The 17,882-nt window shown below is 38.6% G+C and overlaps 1 protein-coding gene across 4 annotated transcripts in view; it reads left to right on the top strand.

The window, feature by feature from the left end:
- Positions 1–17,882, top strand: part of lpin1a (lipin 1a) — a 34,408-nt gene that overhangs the window by 5,845 nt on the left and 10,681 nt on the right. The window contains exons 1-4 of one of the 4 annotated variants that reach the window (XM_026926407.3): positions 1,792–2,083; positions 7,199–7,399; positions 7,661–7,756; positions 10,156–10,442. In XM_026926407.3, the coding sequence (XP_026782208.2) occupies positions 7,208–7,399; positions 7,661–7,756; positions 10,156–10,442 (575 nt within the window). In that variant the 5' untranslated portion in view covers positions 1,792–2,083; positions 7,199–7,207. Of the gene's footprint in view, positions 1–1,791; positions 2,088–7,198; positions 7,400–7,660; positions 7,757–10,155; positions 10,443–17,882 lie in introns of those variants that run through there. The other 3 variants (XM_026926408.3, XM_026926404.3, XM_053237773.1) reach the window with 3 other exon arrangements.

The following is a 17,882-nucleotide window of genomic DNA, read 5'->3' as shown; positions in this document are numbered from 1 at the left end:
GCCATACACCTTTTTTTCATTTCTATACATCTTCAGTCCATTTTTAAAGGCACACAATATTATGGATGGTTGACTTTGAGATGTTTTTAAAAGGCAGGTATGTTGTTAATTTGCAGTTGTTCTGCTTAATAACCTCAGTTTTGTAAGGTTTTATCTGGGTGATGCCATTAAGACTGTTTGTGGTGGTGTAGTAGAGTAGTGGCACAGCGATAGTGTGATAGTGATAGACAGAACAGCATCACTGTTCTGAGGTCCCTGGTTTGATCCTGAGCCCAGGTTAATGTAATTGAGTGCTGTGTGTTCTGCTTGTGTCTGTATGGGTTTCCTCTAGGTTCTCCCGCATGCCAATAGGTTAATTGTCTGATCTAAGTTGTGAATGAGGGTGTCCCATCCAGGGTGTATTCCTGCCTCATGCTCATTGTTCCCAGGATTGGCTCTGGATCCACAGTGACCCTGACCAGGATGAAGGGCTTACTGAAGACATTAGGGCCAAACCAATGGATCCACAGAGCCAACTACAGCTCTCATTCATTTTAGTCCATTTCACATCCTCTGGCAGTGACTGAGATCAGCTATTTGTGTTACATGTGTTATGGTGATTAGATTATTTTCAACAAGAAAACATCGTATTTATAGAAATAAATGATCAATGAGTTAAAGTACCAACTTACCCAGAATGTTATTATTATCACCAACAGCCGAATACGTTTTTAATTACTTTTAGATCGTAATTAACAGCCTATTAAATTTATCTATATTAAATGTTTTGTCATGATTCAATTCAATTCAATTTTATTTGTATAGCACTTTTAACAATGGACATTGTCACAAAGCAACTTTACAGAAATATATAAATTCAGAATATAAATTTTAAACTTATAAATTTATAAATTTATGCCTAATGAGCAAGCCAGAGGTGATGGTGGCAAGGAAAAACTCCCTGAGACGACATGAGGAAGAACCCTTGAGAGGAACCCATCCTCATCTGGGTGACACCAGATAGTGCGATTATAAATAATAACCTTCTATAACTGTATACTGTATGGTCAACAAGTGCAATTGTGTAACTGTGAAATTCATTATAGTTTTCACATGAAGTCTATTTTGTTGAAGTTATCAACTGTTCACCAATGAAAGCTTGAGTGCAAAACTGTTCATGGGAATTGTAGTCCTAAAGCTATCATAGCAATTGTAGTCCTAAGCCATTGTAGCGAATCTGTTCATATCAATCGCAGTCCAAAGCCACCTTCATGGTTTCTAAGTGCTACCATCCTCAGTGATCTCATGTATCTTTAGGCTGTCAGTGTGGGGTCATCCTCGGCAGCAGTGAGTGATTTCCAAGTGATGCAGATACACATCACAAAATTACCAGAAATATGGCCTTCCACTGCCTACTGGATCTCAGCTAGCTTTATAAGGTTTAGTGTTCATAAAGTGTGCCCTAATGCTGATCAATGAAGATTATGGCAGCTTATAAACAAATAAACAAACTATGATATATGTATACACACACACACACACACACACACACACACACATACATATATGTGTGTGTGTGTGTGTGTGTGTGTGTGTGTATATATATATATATATATATATATATATATATATATATATATATATATATATATATATATATATATATATATATATATACACACACACACACACACACACACACACACACACACACACACACACAGTACGGTGTATTGAAGGGTTAAGTGTTTACGTCATGCACTAAGGCGGGGTCTGCGCTCCGTCTCAAACAGCATACTACTGTATTCAGCAGAACATCTAGTGCCTGTGGTGATGTAGTATGTAGTCGCACTGTGTAGTGCGGTAGTGTGCGCTTTGGGACGTAGCCAGAGAGACGGAGGGAGGAATGTTTATTTCAGCCTGGTTTAAATACAGCAGCAGCAGCAGCGCAGCAGACAGGGCACGACAGACTCACTGGCAAATAAAGCAGTATTAGAAAAATATTGCATGAACAATAGCAGTGAATATTTCATTCTTTCAGCAGTTTGGACGATGGACTAAGTGTTGCCTAATGACCACAGCATCGTAAAGAGCTTTCTGCACTGTAGGTAGTCCACTGTTATTTATTATGTCGCTTCTCTACTAGCTAACACACGTATTGTTGTGGGGTTTTTTTTACAGATGAGGTACATTTACAGTATTATATCCTGTACATAACGTGATGATGGGTATAGCAGCATCTCAGATGTGCAGAGGCGTGAGGTGCTTTTCATAAAAATATCATTGTGTTCAAACTGGAAATGTACAGTAATGTAATGTGCATTGTCCTCAATTACAGGCTACTTTTTTCCCCCAGTGTCTTTTCCAAATGATCCGTTTCATATCTATGCTCATTACAGGTTCATCTACTCTAATGACTGTCAGTGACAGCTTAGTGCTGGTGTCTGTGTTCCCCACACCCATGCACACTCAGCACTGGTTCAAATGCATAACCACTCTGTATTTACTGTGTTTTAAAATACACCTGGGGATCAGGATTGAATCCTTTAGCATCAATCATTTAGTTGCTTTGCCATGACAATCAACAAGAATGGCATTTTGTAGGCTGTTGTTTTGATGCCCATGATCAGGAGTAAACATAGTGGTTTCTGTAACTGTCAGCTTAATAGCAAAACAACAACAACAATAATAATAATAATAATAATAATAATAATAATAATAATAATATTTCTCAGACTAATCTGGCCATTTTCCTCTGACCACTCTTATCAACAAGGCATTTCCAAAGAACTGTCGTCACTTTCGCTCCATTCTGTGTAAACACTAGAGACTGCTGTGTGTGAAAAATCCCAGGAGATCAGCAGTTTCTGAAAAACTCAAACCAGCCCACCAGCTACCAACATCCATGCCATGATCAAAGTCACAGAGATCACACTTTTTCTTCATTCTGATGTTTGATGTGAACATTAACTGAAGCTGTATCTGCATTTTTTTGTTGTTGTTATTTTTTTTTTTTTGGCACTGCTGCAAGATTGGTTTGATTGGTTTGCCAGATTGACTGAGAGATTGGTTGATTAGATAACTGCATGAATGTGCAACAGATGTTCCTAATAAAGTGGACTGTGAGTGTATATTGCAGAGATTGAGAGAGGGAAGTGGATAATGTCCATACATCAGAAAATACATGTGTGCACCACAGTTTCCCACGGACAGACTTTGGGGAAAAAAAGAAAGAAAAGAAAAACTTGTCTTCCTTTTCCAATTGCCAGTTTCTTCTGTGCTTTTTTAAACCTGCCACCGTAGTTAATTATGTTACTTCTGCTGTGTTCTTCTTACACACAGGAAACACACCTGCTGTATCGAACACAATTGAACAAAGCTCAAAAAGAGCTGCTAGACCGTATGCTGGATGACTGTATGTTGTCAATTCTGCTTATTGCTGCTTATTACTCTAGTCATCAAGGCACTACTAATACATTGTACTTCATACAGCTGTTTGGCTCCATTATTCTGAATATCTTTCTTCCACATTTGTGTGTTTATTGACTTTCTTAAAATACATTGACTTATAGTGTCATTGACGTTGGCTTATATATGATAGAATTATTCCTTGATTATAATAGTTGAAAGCTTCTTGTGCATAATGATTAGCCAGTGATGCATCAGATATTGTCCAGGTGAATAAGACACACCCCTATCATTATTATACAGTCAGGTCCGGAAGTATTTGGACAATGACCGAGTTTTTGTGATTTTGCTTTTATACACCACCACAATGGATTTGAAATAAAACAATCAAGATTTGATCGAAGTGTAGACTTTCAGCTTTATTTTAAGAGGTTCCAAAAATATGGCATTTACCATTTAGGAATTACAGCCATTTTAAGCAAAATACTTCCATTTTCAGGGGCTCAAAGGTATTTGGACACTTGCTTGACAAGAAGTTAATTGACCAGCTGCGGTCCAGTCCCTCATTACTTCAAGACGAATGAAACAGATAAAAGGTCTGGAGTTAATATCAAGTATTGAGTTGGCTTTTGGCAGCTGTTCGACTGGAGCTACCAATATGAAGTCCAAGGAGATCTCAATGCAAGTGAAGGAGGCCATCATTAGGCTGAAAAAACAACGTAAATCTATAAGAGAGACAGCAAAAACATTAGGTGTGGCCAAATCAACAGTTGGGTACATTCTTAAAAAGAAAGAAAGCACTGGTGAGCTCAACAACATCGAAAAGCCTGGAAGACCACGGAAGACAACTAAAGTGAATGATCGCAGAATCCTTTCCTTGGTGAAGAAAAACCCCTTCACAACATCAGCAGAAGTCAAGAATACTCTGGAGAAGGTAGGCATATCATTGTCAAAATCTACAATCAAGAGACGCCTTCATGAATGTGAATACAGATGGTTTACAACAAGGTGCAAACCACTGGTAACATTCAAGAACAGGAAAGCCAGATTAGACTTTGCCAGAAAACATCTAAAAAAGCCTCCCATGTTCTGGAATAAGATTCTTTGGACTGATGAAACCAAGATTAACTTGTACCAGAATGATGCGAAGAGAAAAGTATGGCAAAAGAAAGGAACAGCTCATGATCCAAAGTATACCACGTCATGTGTCAAACATGGTGGAGGCAGTGTTATGGCACGGGCATGTATGGCTGGCAGTGGAACGGGCTCACTGGTGTTTATTGATGATGTGACTGCTGACAGAAGTAGCAAGATGAATTCTGAGGTGTATAGGGCTGTACTCTCTGCTCACATTCAGCCAAATGCTACAAAACTGATAGGACGCCACTTCACAGTGCAGGTGGATAATGACCCTAAACATACTGCGAAAGCAACTCAAGACTTATTGAAAGCAAAGAAATGGAATATTCTTCAATGGCCAAGTCAGTCGCCTGATCTCAACCCAATAGAGCCTGCTTTTCATTTACTGAAGACAAGACTGAAGGCAGAAAGACCCACAAACAAGCAGCAACTGGAGGTGGCTGCAGTGAAGACCTGGCAAAGCATCTCCAGGGAGGAAAGTTTTGAGAACATGGGCTCCAGACTTCAGGCAGTCATTGACTGCAAAGGATTTTCATCCAAGTATTAAAATGATTGTTATATTTACAATTATGTCACTTTGTCCAAATACCTTTGAGCCCCTGAAAATGGAAGTATTTTGCTTAAAATGGCTGTAATTCCTAAATGGTAAATGCCACATTTTTGTGGAACCTCTTAAAATAAAGCTGAACATCTACAGTTCGATTACATCATGATTGTTTTATTTCAAATCCATTGTGGTGGTGTATAAAGGCAAAATCACAAAAACTCTTGTCATTGTCCAAATACTTCCTTACCTCACTGTAAGTGCTGAAACTGATAAAATTCAGAAAGTGAAAAGTCGGAATTAAAAAGGGGACAAAAATATAAACAAAGGAGTTATTTTACTTTATGAAACAATTAAAAACATTTAGATTTATTAGTTTAACTCAAGGGGAGCACTGTTGCACAGCAGGTAGCTTTGCTCTCAGGTTGCTGTCTGTGCTGTGAATATTATATTCTTATATTATATTATATTCTTGTTCCCAGGATAGGTTCTGGATTCAATGCACCCCTGAAGATAAACAATTTTTGTGTTCAGTTATATTTTTTGACTAATTAGCGTGATGAAATATGCCATGTAAAGCCTCAGCTTTTAGAGAGCTCAGTTTTAGTGTTTTACTCATAATCACTGTTACCATGTTGCCAGTATCCTATGCTAATGCAATTAATTATGCAGATTTGCATTACTAATCAGTTATGCAGATTCTGGATGCATTTTAAGAGCTTTTGAATTTTGTTATGTGTGGTTGACTACTCGCTGCCACACAAATGACATTTCTGACTGTGCCCTGGCATAAGGCAGTCACAGCAAGGCTGTGATCCTCTTCTTAATGCAATGGGCAGCATGTCTATGAGTGGAGATGACCGATCACATTCAGCCTTTTACCCCAATGTGCATATTTCAGTTTGACTGATGCAGCCAAAAGGCACCATCTGAGTTTGTTTAAGGTTTCATTTGCAAGTGATGCACTGTCTAGCCCACAATATTGACTATTTAAAACAGAGAAAGTAAATGTTCAATATTTTGAATATTTAACCTTCAAGATTCTGCACTATTTCTAGGTCCCTATTTAAATGTAAGCACATTTGAGATACTGACTATGATAACTGCTTTGTACAGAAGGTCAGATTTTCCTCATGCCTAATCTTTTCTATTGAAGCAGGTGTTCAGATGAAATTCCGAAGGGTTTGATCTAAAATAGATTATAAGGTTTTGCACAAACTTGTGGAGTCCATACCAGCTCGAGTGCACACTGTTATTAAAGCAAAAAAGGGATGTCCCAAATACTAGAAACTCTGAAATTCAAGTAAATATTCCAAAGATTCCACTTTTCACTCAAGTTGTTGTCAATAATATAATTTGTAATGAAAATTGTTTTATTAATTTAGAAAAGAATGCAAAATACAAGCATTTTCATTAGTCAGACTTTTGTCAGACTAGTTTCAGACTTTTGGACTCAATTGTATGTTTTTTCACCATTAAATTGCCATTAAATTGAAGAGCTCTTCAAATGTGGAACTGACAAAAAGAATAAACAAGTTTTAATGAGTGTGAATGTGTACACTGGATCAGGCACATTTACATTCCTACTACGCAAACTATTCCATATTCAGTCCGTTTATTATTTTGCCAAAATAGAACTAGAGCAGCATCACTATCTGGCATATAATTGAATAGTCACCAAAATACGACTTTACTTAATGCCATTCTAATTTACCAGTAAGTGTGCTCACCTTCCCAAAGCCTAACCTAGCATGTAGGATACTAAACAAAGGTGTTCATCCATTCCAGCTTGAGGAAGAAGCCGTCACATTAAGGGAAAATATTAATTTGACATGATTCATAGATTGCAAAATTATTCCTATTAGAATCTACATATGTCTTAGCTGCTATCTTTCCATGTAGAATTTGGCTGCTCCAGTTCATGGCTACTTTTAAATGCCTGACTTTGTCTATATCAACTCATAGAAATTTATTAATGTACTCTGTAGTAAAATGTACTGTATGAAGATTTTTTAACAATAACTATATGAAGAATTAAAAACAAAAAATGTGCATTTGTGTTGCATTGTTATGTGCAACCTTAAGGAAACTGACATTCTTGCATTCTGCGCCCTTACTTTCCCTCAGAGTCGGACCATGAATTACGTGGGACAGCTGGCTGGTCAGGTCTTTGTGCAGGTGAAGGAGCTATACCGAGGCCTGAACCCAGCCACCTTGTCTGGCTGTATAGATGTCATTGTGGTGCGCCAACCTGACGACTCCCTACAGTGTTCACCCTTCCATGTCCGCTTTGGCAAGCTGGGTGTGCTGCGGTCGAGGGAAAAAGTGGTGAGGTCATTTGTACACCATGTTTAGGCTGTGTCACGCTAACTGGTAGCAATGCCATGCAATAAAGAAGAGATTGGCTATATTAGGTGAAAAATATTGGCAGAAATTAAGATTCAAATGTATGACATCCATTTAGAAGCTCTAGCCTTGCCTTTGTCTTGGAAATATATATCGTTGTAATTCACTGATACAAATGACACATTTACTAATGAAATCTTTTAATGAATTGAATTGCACAGTGACAAAAGTTTCTTTGCACAGGTTGACATAGAGATTAATGGGGAGCCAGTAAACCTACACATGAAACTGGGGGAGAATGGTGAAGCCTTTTTTGTCAAGGAGACCGCGAGTGACATGGTGAGCATGCTACTCAAGGAAATCATCCAGTTCGATCATGCTCCTTATAGTATATTGAGCAGCACAACACATGGGAATATCTCTTTAAGTTGCATGGAGTGAAATGTGACTCTTGTTTACTGGAAGCTGTCCTGTGCTGGGGACATTCTGTTACCTGAACTGGTGCACTCTTGGGCTTGTGCTTTCTTCTATAACACATTTCTCTCTTCAAACCCTCTTCTCCCTGACAAAATCTGGTTGGAGGTTTAGGTAGTGAGACACGAAACAGTGTTACAGATTCTTCTCGAAACACTGACGTCCTGTCTGTTAAAGACAAACAATCCTTCCCAAGCACTCTGGCATAGAGATGGGTTTACTACAGTTATGACAGTCAGGAAGCTTAGAGAACAATGTCTGATATGGTCTTTTGATAAACTCAAGAATGGGCAAACTCTGAATGGTAAGAATGGGAAGGAAGTTATTACACTTTCTGTCAAAGAGTCCTGAGGGAGAATTTAATGGCAGTGTATGATTTTCTCATCAGGCAAGGTGATTCAGTGAAGTAGTATTTGTAAAGTATATCAAGTTACCAATTTATGTCATTATGTGAGTTCAAATGTATTGGTGACTTGCAGTAACATTCAGTAATTGCACTGATCGTTGATGCTCTATACAGTTCATTAGTTGTTTTTTTCCAGGTCACAATTCAGTGTTCATTTTTTTTTAAATAATATGATTTCTTAATATACTGTTGTAAATGTAAAAGATATATAAAACTTGACTGCTATCACAGACATTTGGTAGTCTGTCTTGGATTAAAAACATATTCAAATGAAAATATCCATTGGCTGTATAAATATAATCAAGAACTATGATTAATTTCTAACCAAAGAAAAGTGCCCTTATTCCAAATACAATTTCTGTTCCTGAAGTTGCGGGGTAGAATTGCTGACAGATCACAATAATTTGTAAAGGATACCAGACCAGTGCTGTGCTCTCCTTGGCATTCACTCCATTATCAGATCAAGAACCATTTAATCCTGACCTCAAAAAGCATGCTTCTATTAATATCAGGGAATTTCCTCTATCGACCAGTGTTGTACATCAGCTCCTGCTGTTGTAGTTTGTCCTACTGAATATATATTTTTCCACCCTCTGAAATGTTCTACTGCATTCTACATATTTTTCATGCCCATGTCTAAAATAGTATGTTAACACGGTAAAAAAAAAAAAAAAGGATTTGCTCATATTTCAAAACATGGACATGGTGTGTGAGTGTGTGTGTGTGTGTTTGCTTGAACGGCCGTTAACAAAGGTTCTGTAGGCAGAAGTACCTTAAGAGAGATCTGAGTACAGTGGACAGACTGGATCAAGCTGACAGGAAGGCTACAGAAACTCAAATAACCACTCTTTACAACCATGATGGGCAGGATGCATCTCAGAATGCACAACATACCTTGAGGCAAATGGGCTACCCAATGTGGTCTTCTGCTGTTGTAACACATCCGCCTAAGGTTTGGCAGGTTGTGCATTATGAGATGCTTTTCTGCTCACTATTTGAGTTATTTGAGTTACCGTGGCCTTCCTATCAGCTACCGGTGTGGCCATTCCCACTAACCAAGCACATCACTGTGTCATAAATATAACAACATAATGCCAGTGAACTCTATTCTCATTGTTAAGATTTTCTTCTTCTTCTTGTTCTTATTATTATTATAATGCTGATTCTCTGCTAAAATGGTATAGAGCGCAAAAACCAAAAGAAAGACCATAGAAAAAGCTAATTTGAAAGAAAGATGCACTATACCCCCACTACTCAGGCACATGAACGGACACACATAGGCCTGGTGGTGGTGCAGTAGCACAAGGTTTTATGTTGAATGAAAATTCTTTCTGCCATTGATTCCTTGGGTTCTCCCAAAGAAAACAAAATCTAGAAACATTTAACTCTAATTTACCTTTATGACTTATTATAGTTTACAGAGAAATGTGCAGAAATTCACAATATAATTGCAAGAAAATTATATAAGACACAGTTTTTCTGAGCCAAGGATTGATCAGCTCAAAAACTAAGACAGAAAGCAAGACACAGCCCACCATGGCCCATGGCCCATCACCACCCTACTGTTTTTTACATGTCTAGTTGCACAGTTGAAGCATTCTGACACCAGAGTGAAATATTGGACATCTGCACTGTAAATTATTTATTTCTGAGACACTGCTCATATTTGTTTTATGCAGAAACTTGCAGAGATTAATGCTGATATTTGGCCATTTGTCTTGCATAGTGGTAATAGCATAGTAGCCTATATACACTGTTACTTGTAGCTTCTTGCAGTATCTTGCTGCTTTAAGGTTATAATCTTGATGTAGGGCCATCTCAAGCTACCTCAGTCTAATTGTTAAAATGCTCTCCACAGGAGATGGTACCATCCCATCTGGCCACATCTCCAATAATGACTGATGGCTCAGCATTGATGGAATCCCAGTTGGGGAAAAGTGTGTCTCGTCTGATTGAGCCTATACCTGGGACTTCCATCCAATCTGTGGGCCCCTCAGGAGAGAATGGTATGAAGAAGAGGAGGAAGAGAAGAAAGAAATCCAAATTAGACAGTGTGAAGCGAGAGGACAATGGAGACTCAGAGGATGAGGACATGTTCACCATTGATATGAGTTCTGATGAAGATACAGAAACAACAACTAGCAGGTGAGTATCCAGATGAGCAGCCATAATGTCATGTTGTGATTAACTGAAGAAATTGTTAAAGAGTCCTTCAGTCTTTCCGCCTCACTGGATGGAATTGATTTTGGCGGTTGGATTTTTGCTTAGTCTGAAAAAAAAGGATGTGTGTGGCAGTTTATAGACCCCTTTGGTGTTTGTAAACAAACCAAGATGTGCATGCAACCTGGCTGCATATAGACCTTGCAACTTGATGCTAATTGGTTATAATCTGACTGAAGAATCTATCAAGAATTATATTAAGGAATTGGACTGATGTTAACTAAAATGTTATCTACGTATTTTTTTTGGATTACCACTAAAAGACTGCTACTCAGCTAAACTAATCCTTTTAATGGCTTTACTCTAGAATATCTAAAGATAATGTCCCGTCAGTGGCTAAATGATCCTAAGTGGTGGCCTATCCTGCAATAGCTGGACATATATGCAGTCAGGTCAATAAATATTTGTAGATATTGTAATATTTGTGGAGACTTAGACATTAATTCAAGGGGTTTAACAAAAATATTGCATTCATCGCTTAGGAATTTTTTTTTATATAGCAGCCATTTTTTTACATAGTGCCTCCATTTTCACAGGCTCAAAAGTAATTGGAAAATTGATGAGTAAGCAGTTTAATGGCCAGATGTGACCTGTTTCCTCATTATAATCATGACAAATTAAGGAGATAAAAGGTCTGGAGTTGATTCCAAGTGTTGAATTTGTATCTGGTAGCTCTTCATGGGAACTCTCACTATGCAGTCCAAAGAGGTGTCAATGCAAGTGAAAGAGGCTGAAATTCATTAGGCTGGAAAGAACAAAATAGACCCATCAGAGAGAAAATTTAGGAGTGACCAAATCAACAATTTGGTACATTCTTAAAAAGAAGGAATGCACTGGTGAGCTCAGCAACACCAAAAGGCCTGGAAGACTACAGAAGTGATTGCAGAACTCTTTCCTTGGTGAAGAATAACCCCTTCACAACATCAAGCCAAGCCAAAAACACACTCGAGGAGGTAGGCGTATCATTGTCAAAGTCTACAATCAAGAGACGCCTTCATGAATGTAAATACAGATGGTTTACCTCAAGATGCAAACCACTGGTAACACTCAAGAACAGAAAGGCCAGATTAGACAAAAAGCCTGACCAGTTCTGATGCAAGATTAACTTGTACCAAAATGATGGGAAGAGAAGAGTATGGAGATGGAAAGGAAGGGCTCATGATCCAAAGCACATCTGTCAAACATGCGGAGGCATTGTTATGGCATGGGTATGAACTGGGGCATTGGTGTTTATTGATGATGTGACTGCTGATAGAAGTAGGAGCATGAATTCTGAAGTGTACAGAGCTATACCTTCTGCTCAGATTCAGTCAAATGCTGCAAAAATGATAGGACATTGCTTCACAGTACAGATGGATAATTCAATTCAATTCAATTTTATTTGTGTAGCACTTTTAACAATGGACATGGCTTTACATAAATAAATAAGCTTTACATAAATAAATAAATTCAGAATACAAAATTTAAATATATGAATTTCTCTCTAATGAGCAAGCCTAGGAATCCTATCCTCATCTAGGTGACGACGGATAGTGGAATTATAAGTAAGTAAAGAACGCATGAGAGTGGGGGGGCGACAGCATCCAAACATCCCAGTTCACCACAACACTCACAACACTATTCACAAAAGGCTTGACTAAACAAATATGTTTTCAGTTTTCAGCCTAGACTTAAAGAGTGAGACTGTGTCTGAGCCCCAAACACTAATTGGAAGGCTGTTCCATAACTGTGAGCTTTGTAAGAGAAAGCTCTACCCCCTGCTGTAGCCTTCACTATTTGAGGTACCAACAAATAGCCTGCACCTTCTGATTGAAATAGGCGCAGCGGATCAGAAAAGACCAAAAGTTCACTCACGTACTGTGGCATGAGACTATTGAGTGCTTTATGGGTCAATAGCAGTATTTTATAATCAATGGGAAATTTGATTAGGAGCCAATGCAGTGTGGATAAGATGTGGTCATATCTTCTGGTTCTAGTAAGGACTCTTGCAGCTGCATTCTGGACTAACTGGAGCTTGTTTATGCACCTCATCCAGACAGTAAGGCATTACAATAATCCAACCTAGAAGTAACTAAAGCATGAACTAATTTGTCTGCATAATGTGATGACACTATATTTCTTATCTTAGCAATATTTCTGAGATGAAAGAAAGCAATCCTAGTGATATTATCTACATGAGCTTCAAATGAAAGACTGGAGTCAATAATCACACCAGGGTCTTTTACTGCTGCACTTGATGAAACAGAAAGGCCATCCAGAGTTACTATGTAATCAGAATGCTTACTTCTAGCTGCATGTGGTCCTAGTACAAGTACTTCTCGCTTGTCAGAATTAAGTAAAAGGAAGTTAAAAAGCATCCAGTGTCTAATGTCCTTTACACATTCCTCAACTTTATTGAGCTGGTGTCTGTCATCTGGCTTTGCTGAAACATACAACTGTGTGTCATCAGCATAACAGTGGAAGCTAATACCATGTTCACAAATAATTTTGCCCAGAGGTAGAATATATAAAAAGAAAAGAGCAGTGGGCCTAAAACAGAGCCTTGTGGGACACCAAACATTACCTTAGTATGCGTGAAGAAGTCACCATTTACATCTACAGACTGATAATGATCAGTCAAATAAGACCTGAGCCAGGAAAGGGCCGTTCCCTTACAGTTTTTATCAGTCGCTTTGGTGCATTTCTCAGATCACAACTGAAATTCTTAAAACTACTTGTTCAAACTCCACATCATCTAGTCACTTGTGCACATCATAAAAGCAATTTCTCATTCTTTTGAACAAATTGCAAATGCTTTGGTACATTCATGCAATTATGTACAAGTGTCTGCTATTTCCTACATTATCAATTGCTTATGGCATGTTGATCAAAATATATTATATGGTTCCCTGTTGAATAGTTTTACCCCTCAAAACATCTAGGCATTAGTTCCTTGCATAAGTCATTAAATGCAAAATTGTTGAACTGGTTGTCTTAAACTGTCAAGCATATTTTCTACACATTTCTATTAGACTTTTTTGTGAATGTGCCCTGAATTGATGAATTGTGCAGGTGAATCTTGACTTTCACTAATGAAGGGAATGTAAAGTGTTAGATCAGCCAATGATCAACCAGTTCTCTAAAATAGCTCAAAGGTGCATCTCATGAACCTTCAATTGTCAAGCATATATAGACAGACACAGAATTACAATTTCTGACAATGGAGGAACAACCAGGAAAGGAACAGGGTCAACAGCCGAGAGGAAGAAGAGGAGTAAGGATGCGTGGTGGAAGGGTACAGAGGCAAAACAGAGGAAGAGGCAGAAGAGGCCAAGGACATAGGCACATATCAGATGAAATGAGGGCCACTATTGTGGACCATGTTGTCAATCATGGCCTTAGAATGGCTGAGGCGGATTGGAGGGTGCAGCCGAATATTGTGAGATCGACCATGTCCTCAATAATTCAACCGTTTCGTAGAGAGAACAGGTATGTCCACCTGCTGATGGAATTCCTCCCACCTTATTCCCCATTCCTTAACCCAATTGAGGAGTTCTATTCAACATGGAGATGGAAGGCCTATGATCGCCAACCACATACTCAGATGACCCTGCTGGCTGCCATGGATGCAGCATGTGAGGACATCACAGAAGACACCTGCAGAGGCTGGATAAGACATTCCAAAAGATTTTTTCCATGTTGCATTGCAAAGGGAAGATATCCGTTGTGATGTGGATGAGAATCTGTGGCCTGACAGACTGGGACGTTGGGAGGTGTAGAAAGACTGCACTGTAATTCCTCATACAGTACTGCATGCAAATGCAAAGCTCTGCCAAAGGGGTGTTTCCTGTGTATACCTTTCTAATTTTGTATTTTCCCCTTTGTGTCCCTTGTCTTTTTCTTTTCTATATCACAATGACATTGTAATGTAAATTTTTTGTCAGACCACTAGTAAATTCGTAACTGTGAATCCTGTGAATGCCCACTCTCTTTCAATCAATATCCCACATACAAGTAATGTGTAAATTTGTACTGTAGAAATTGATGTACGCCATACAGTCTAAGTGCAGCTTTGTGCATTGTCAATACAGTAACTGTCATCCAAACTGTAGCCATAGTTTACATCAGGTAATACTGACGGAGTACACTGTTATATTGACAACATGACTAAGCATTTTGACTACCTTGTTTGTGAACAATGACACAAGGACTTTTCATTCTGATGGCACTGATATGTTCATTGACATACATACTTTTGAGAGATGAACTAAAGATTTTGAGCAAGTCACAGGCTTTTGTAGGTAATCCATTGTGTGGTGCTGTTTGTACGAATTGTTTTGAGAAATGCACATACTGGTTTGCAAATATTAAGGATGAGTACCAAAGAGACTGAGAAAAACTGTAATGCCAACAACATTTTCTAGTTTATCAAGGAGAATAGCATGATCAATGGTATCAAAAGCTGCACTAAGGCCAAGCAACACAAGCAAGGAGATACAACCCTGATCAGAGGCCAGTAGTAGGTCATTTACCACCTTAACCAGCACTGTTTCTGTGCTATGATGAGGCCTAAACCCTGACTGATACATTTTATGTATGTTATTCCTATGTAAGTATGAGTATAGCTGCTGTGCTACAACCTTTTCTAAGATCTTGGAGATAGAGGGGAGGTTTGATATTGGCCTATAGTTGGACAATTGATAGGGGTCAAGGTCAGGTTGTTTTTTAAACAGGGGTTTGATTTTAGAAGAGGTTCAATTGCTTCTGGAATTATCTGTTTGAAGAAACGTGCAGGTATGGGATCTAGTATACAGTTTGATGATTTTGATGAGGAAATTTGTGAAATTAGTTCGGTCTCTCAAAGGGGAGTAAAACATTGTAATCATTGATCTGATATTGTTATATTCTTATCTATAGGGTTAGTTATAAAACTGTCTGGTTTTAAATTAATAGTCTGACATTTTCCTGATATGTTCCTGATATTTTTCCTGATATTTTCAATTTTGCCATTGAAAAAAATTCATGCAGTTATCGCTGCTATATAATGATTGTGTGCATGTTTCTGTTGTGGTCTTATTCCTAGTTAATTTTGCTACAGTATTAAATAAGGATTATTTTTGTTATCTTCAATTAGTGTGGAGAGATACATTGATCTAGGAGCACTAAGAGATTTTCTGCAAGATAGCTGCAAGATAGCTAAGGAGGCTCTCCTTCCATGGTGTTTGAAATACTACCAACTCAGTTTGATCCCATTTACATTCTAATTTTTGAGTGATCTGTTTTAAGGTGCATGTGTGATTCTTATACCAGGGTTCTAGCATTTTCTATCTACTTATTTTTCTTTTAACTGGAGCTACCTTATCTAGCGTGTAGCAGAACATTCCGTTGCCTGATCAAGTTCTTTGGGATCAGACAGTGATCCAATCATAGTTGATAATTTTAGGAGATTATTGATGAAACTGTGCAGTAACTGATGTGAATGTATGTTTGAACTCATAGCGTGGCAAGGTGTATATATTATGAGTGAGTGACCACCATTATGAGTGGGTCCTATTACATTCTGATTGACCACCACTGAATCTAGAATGGACACAACCGCTCTTTTTAGAGGGTCTTCCAGGTTATCAAAATTAATATTAAAGTCTCCAAACAATTAATGCTTTGTCTAAAGAAACAACCAGGTTAGAGATGAAATCTGCAAATTCATAAAGGAATTCAGAATATGGCCCTAATTTTTTGTGGCTACTTATACTTATTTTTTGTGGCTACATTTGTTAGGTTAGTATAAAGAACTTCAATCGCATTGAATTTATGACTAGGTTTTTGTGTGATGCTCAGATTATCATTATAAATGAGTTCGAAATCTCCACCTGATGTATATGACTGTATGCAGGAGGACTAGCTTCATTTAAGGCTACATACTCATTTGGTTTAATCCACATTTCTGTTAAACACAGTACATTAAACTCCTGATCAGCAATAGTTTCATTAATAATAAGTGCTTTAGATGTAAGATATCTAATATTTAACACTCCTAGCTTCAGATCAAAGGTGCTGGCTGTGCATTCAGTATGATTTAATTTTATGCTAATTAAGTTACTAAAACAAAATTTCTGAGTATTTCTACATTTTTCTTTCGCTCAGGAAACAGATACAGTCTCAATATTTTGGAAACTAAGTGACGACTCAGCACAGCTAGCAGACGGTCGGTTTAGCCTGCTTATCTGCTCCCTACCCTTGGCTCTGTATTGTCACTGATTAACTAGGCCTGTTCTGAGACTGTGTGCTATGCTGCAAGAAATGAGAGCAGCACCTTCCTGAGTGGGATGGATACAGTCCAACCCTAACAGGCCAGCCTTGCCCTCAAATTACCCAATTACTCCAATTATCTATAAAGCCCACATTGTTTTCAGAGCACCACCTGGACATCCAGTGGTTCAGCAACCTTAACCTGCTGTAAGGTACATCACCACACCGCACTGGGATGGGATGGGGCCAGAGCATACTACTGCATCGGACATTGTCTTCGCTAATTTACACACCTGTTAGACACATGAAGCGGAGAGGAGTGGTGATCCCGTGGGTGAGCCTTAGCTTTAGCAATTATGCCGCCGAGTCGTCACCCTTTGAGGGCTCGAAAGCCGGAGTTGGGGGATTGCTAACTCTGCCTAAAGCACCCAGACTTTCCGCTGCTCTCACTCCTGCTAACCCTCTCAGTTGGGGGTCGAGTCTCAGGTCCGGCAGGGTTTGTAGGTTGGGGGAGTGAATGACCAGCGCTCTCTCCCACCCTCAATACCACGACTGAGGTGAGACCCTTGAGCAAGGCACCGAACCCCCAACTGCTCCCTGGGCGCCGCAGCAAAAAAGGCTCCCCACTGCTCCGGGTGTGTGTTCACGGTGTGTGTGTGTGTGTTCACTACTGTGTGTGTGCACTTTAATGGGTTAAATGCAGAGCACAAAAATATGGGTCACCATACTTGGCCACATGTCACAAGTCACTTTTTAAGTCATATCTCATAGAAATTCCATGCATTTATTCTAGAGAGAAATTGAAGGCATACAAGTATTGTAACTTTGTTGTTCGTGGGCACAATCAAAATGTGATGCTTTATGGTTACAAGACTGAGGACATCATAGCACTGAAAGCCGAGATGCTATAAACTCATTTGTAAGTGGAACAAAGTTAGCTAGAGAAACATATCCATTATAGGTTATTCCTCAGTAAGAACTTGACCTAGCTATCTAGCAACTGCTAGCTAGTTTCTTGACTTGCTATGTAGGTTTGTTAATGCAATATAAATTAGGCATATTAGCTAACTAGCGAACCAAGCCTGTTAAATTCTTAGTTAGAAAGCCAGCTTCACTGATATGAAGTTAGCTAGTTAG

Source organism: Pangasianodon hypophthalmus, chromosome 10 (genome assembly GCF_027358585.1).
Source record: "Pangasianodon hypophthalmus isolate fPanHyp1 chromosome 10, fPanHyp1.pri, whole genome shotgun sequence".
In the NCBI taxonomy this organism is placed as follows: Eukaryota; Metazoa; Chordata; class Actinopteri; order Siluriformes; family Pangasiidae; genus Pangasianodon; species Pangasianodon hypophthalmus.
The sequence above is the reverse complement of the archived record's forward strand: the minus strand, read 5'-3'. Positions and strand labels throughout refer to the sequence as shown.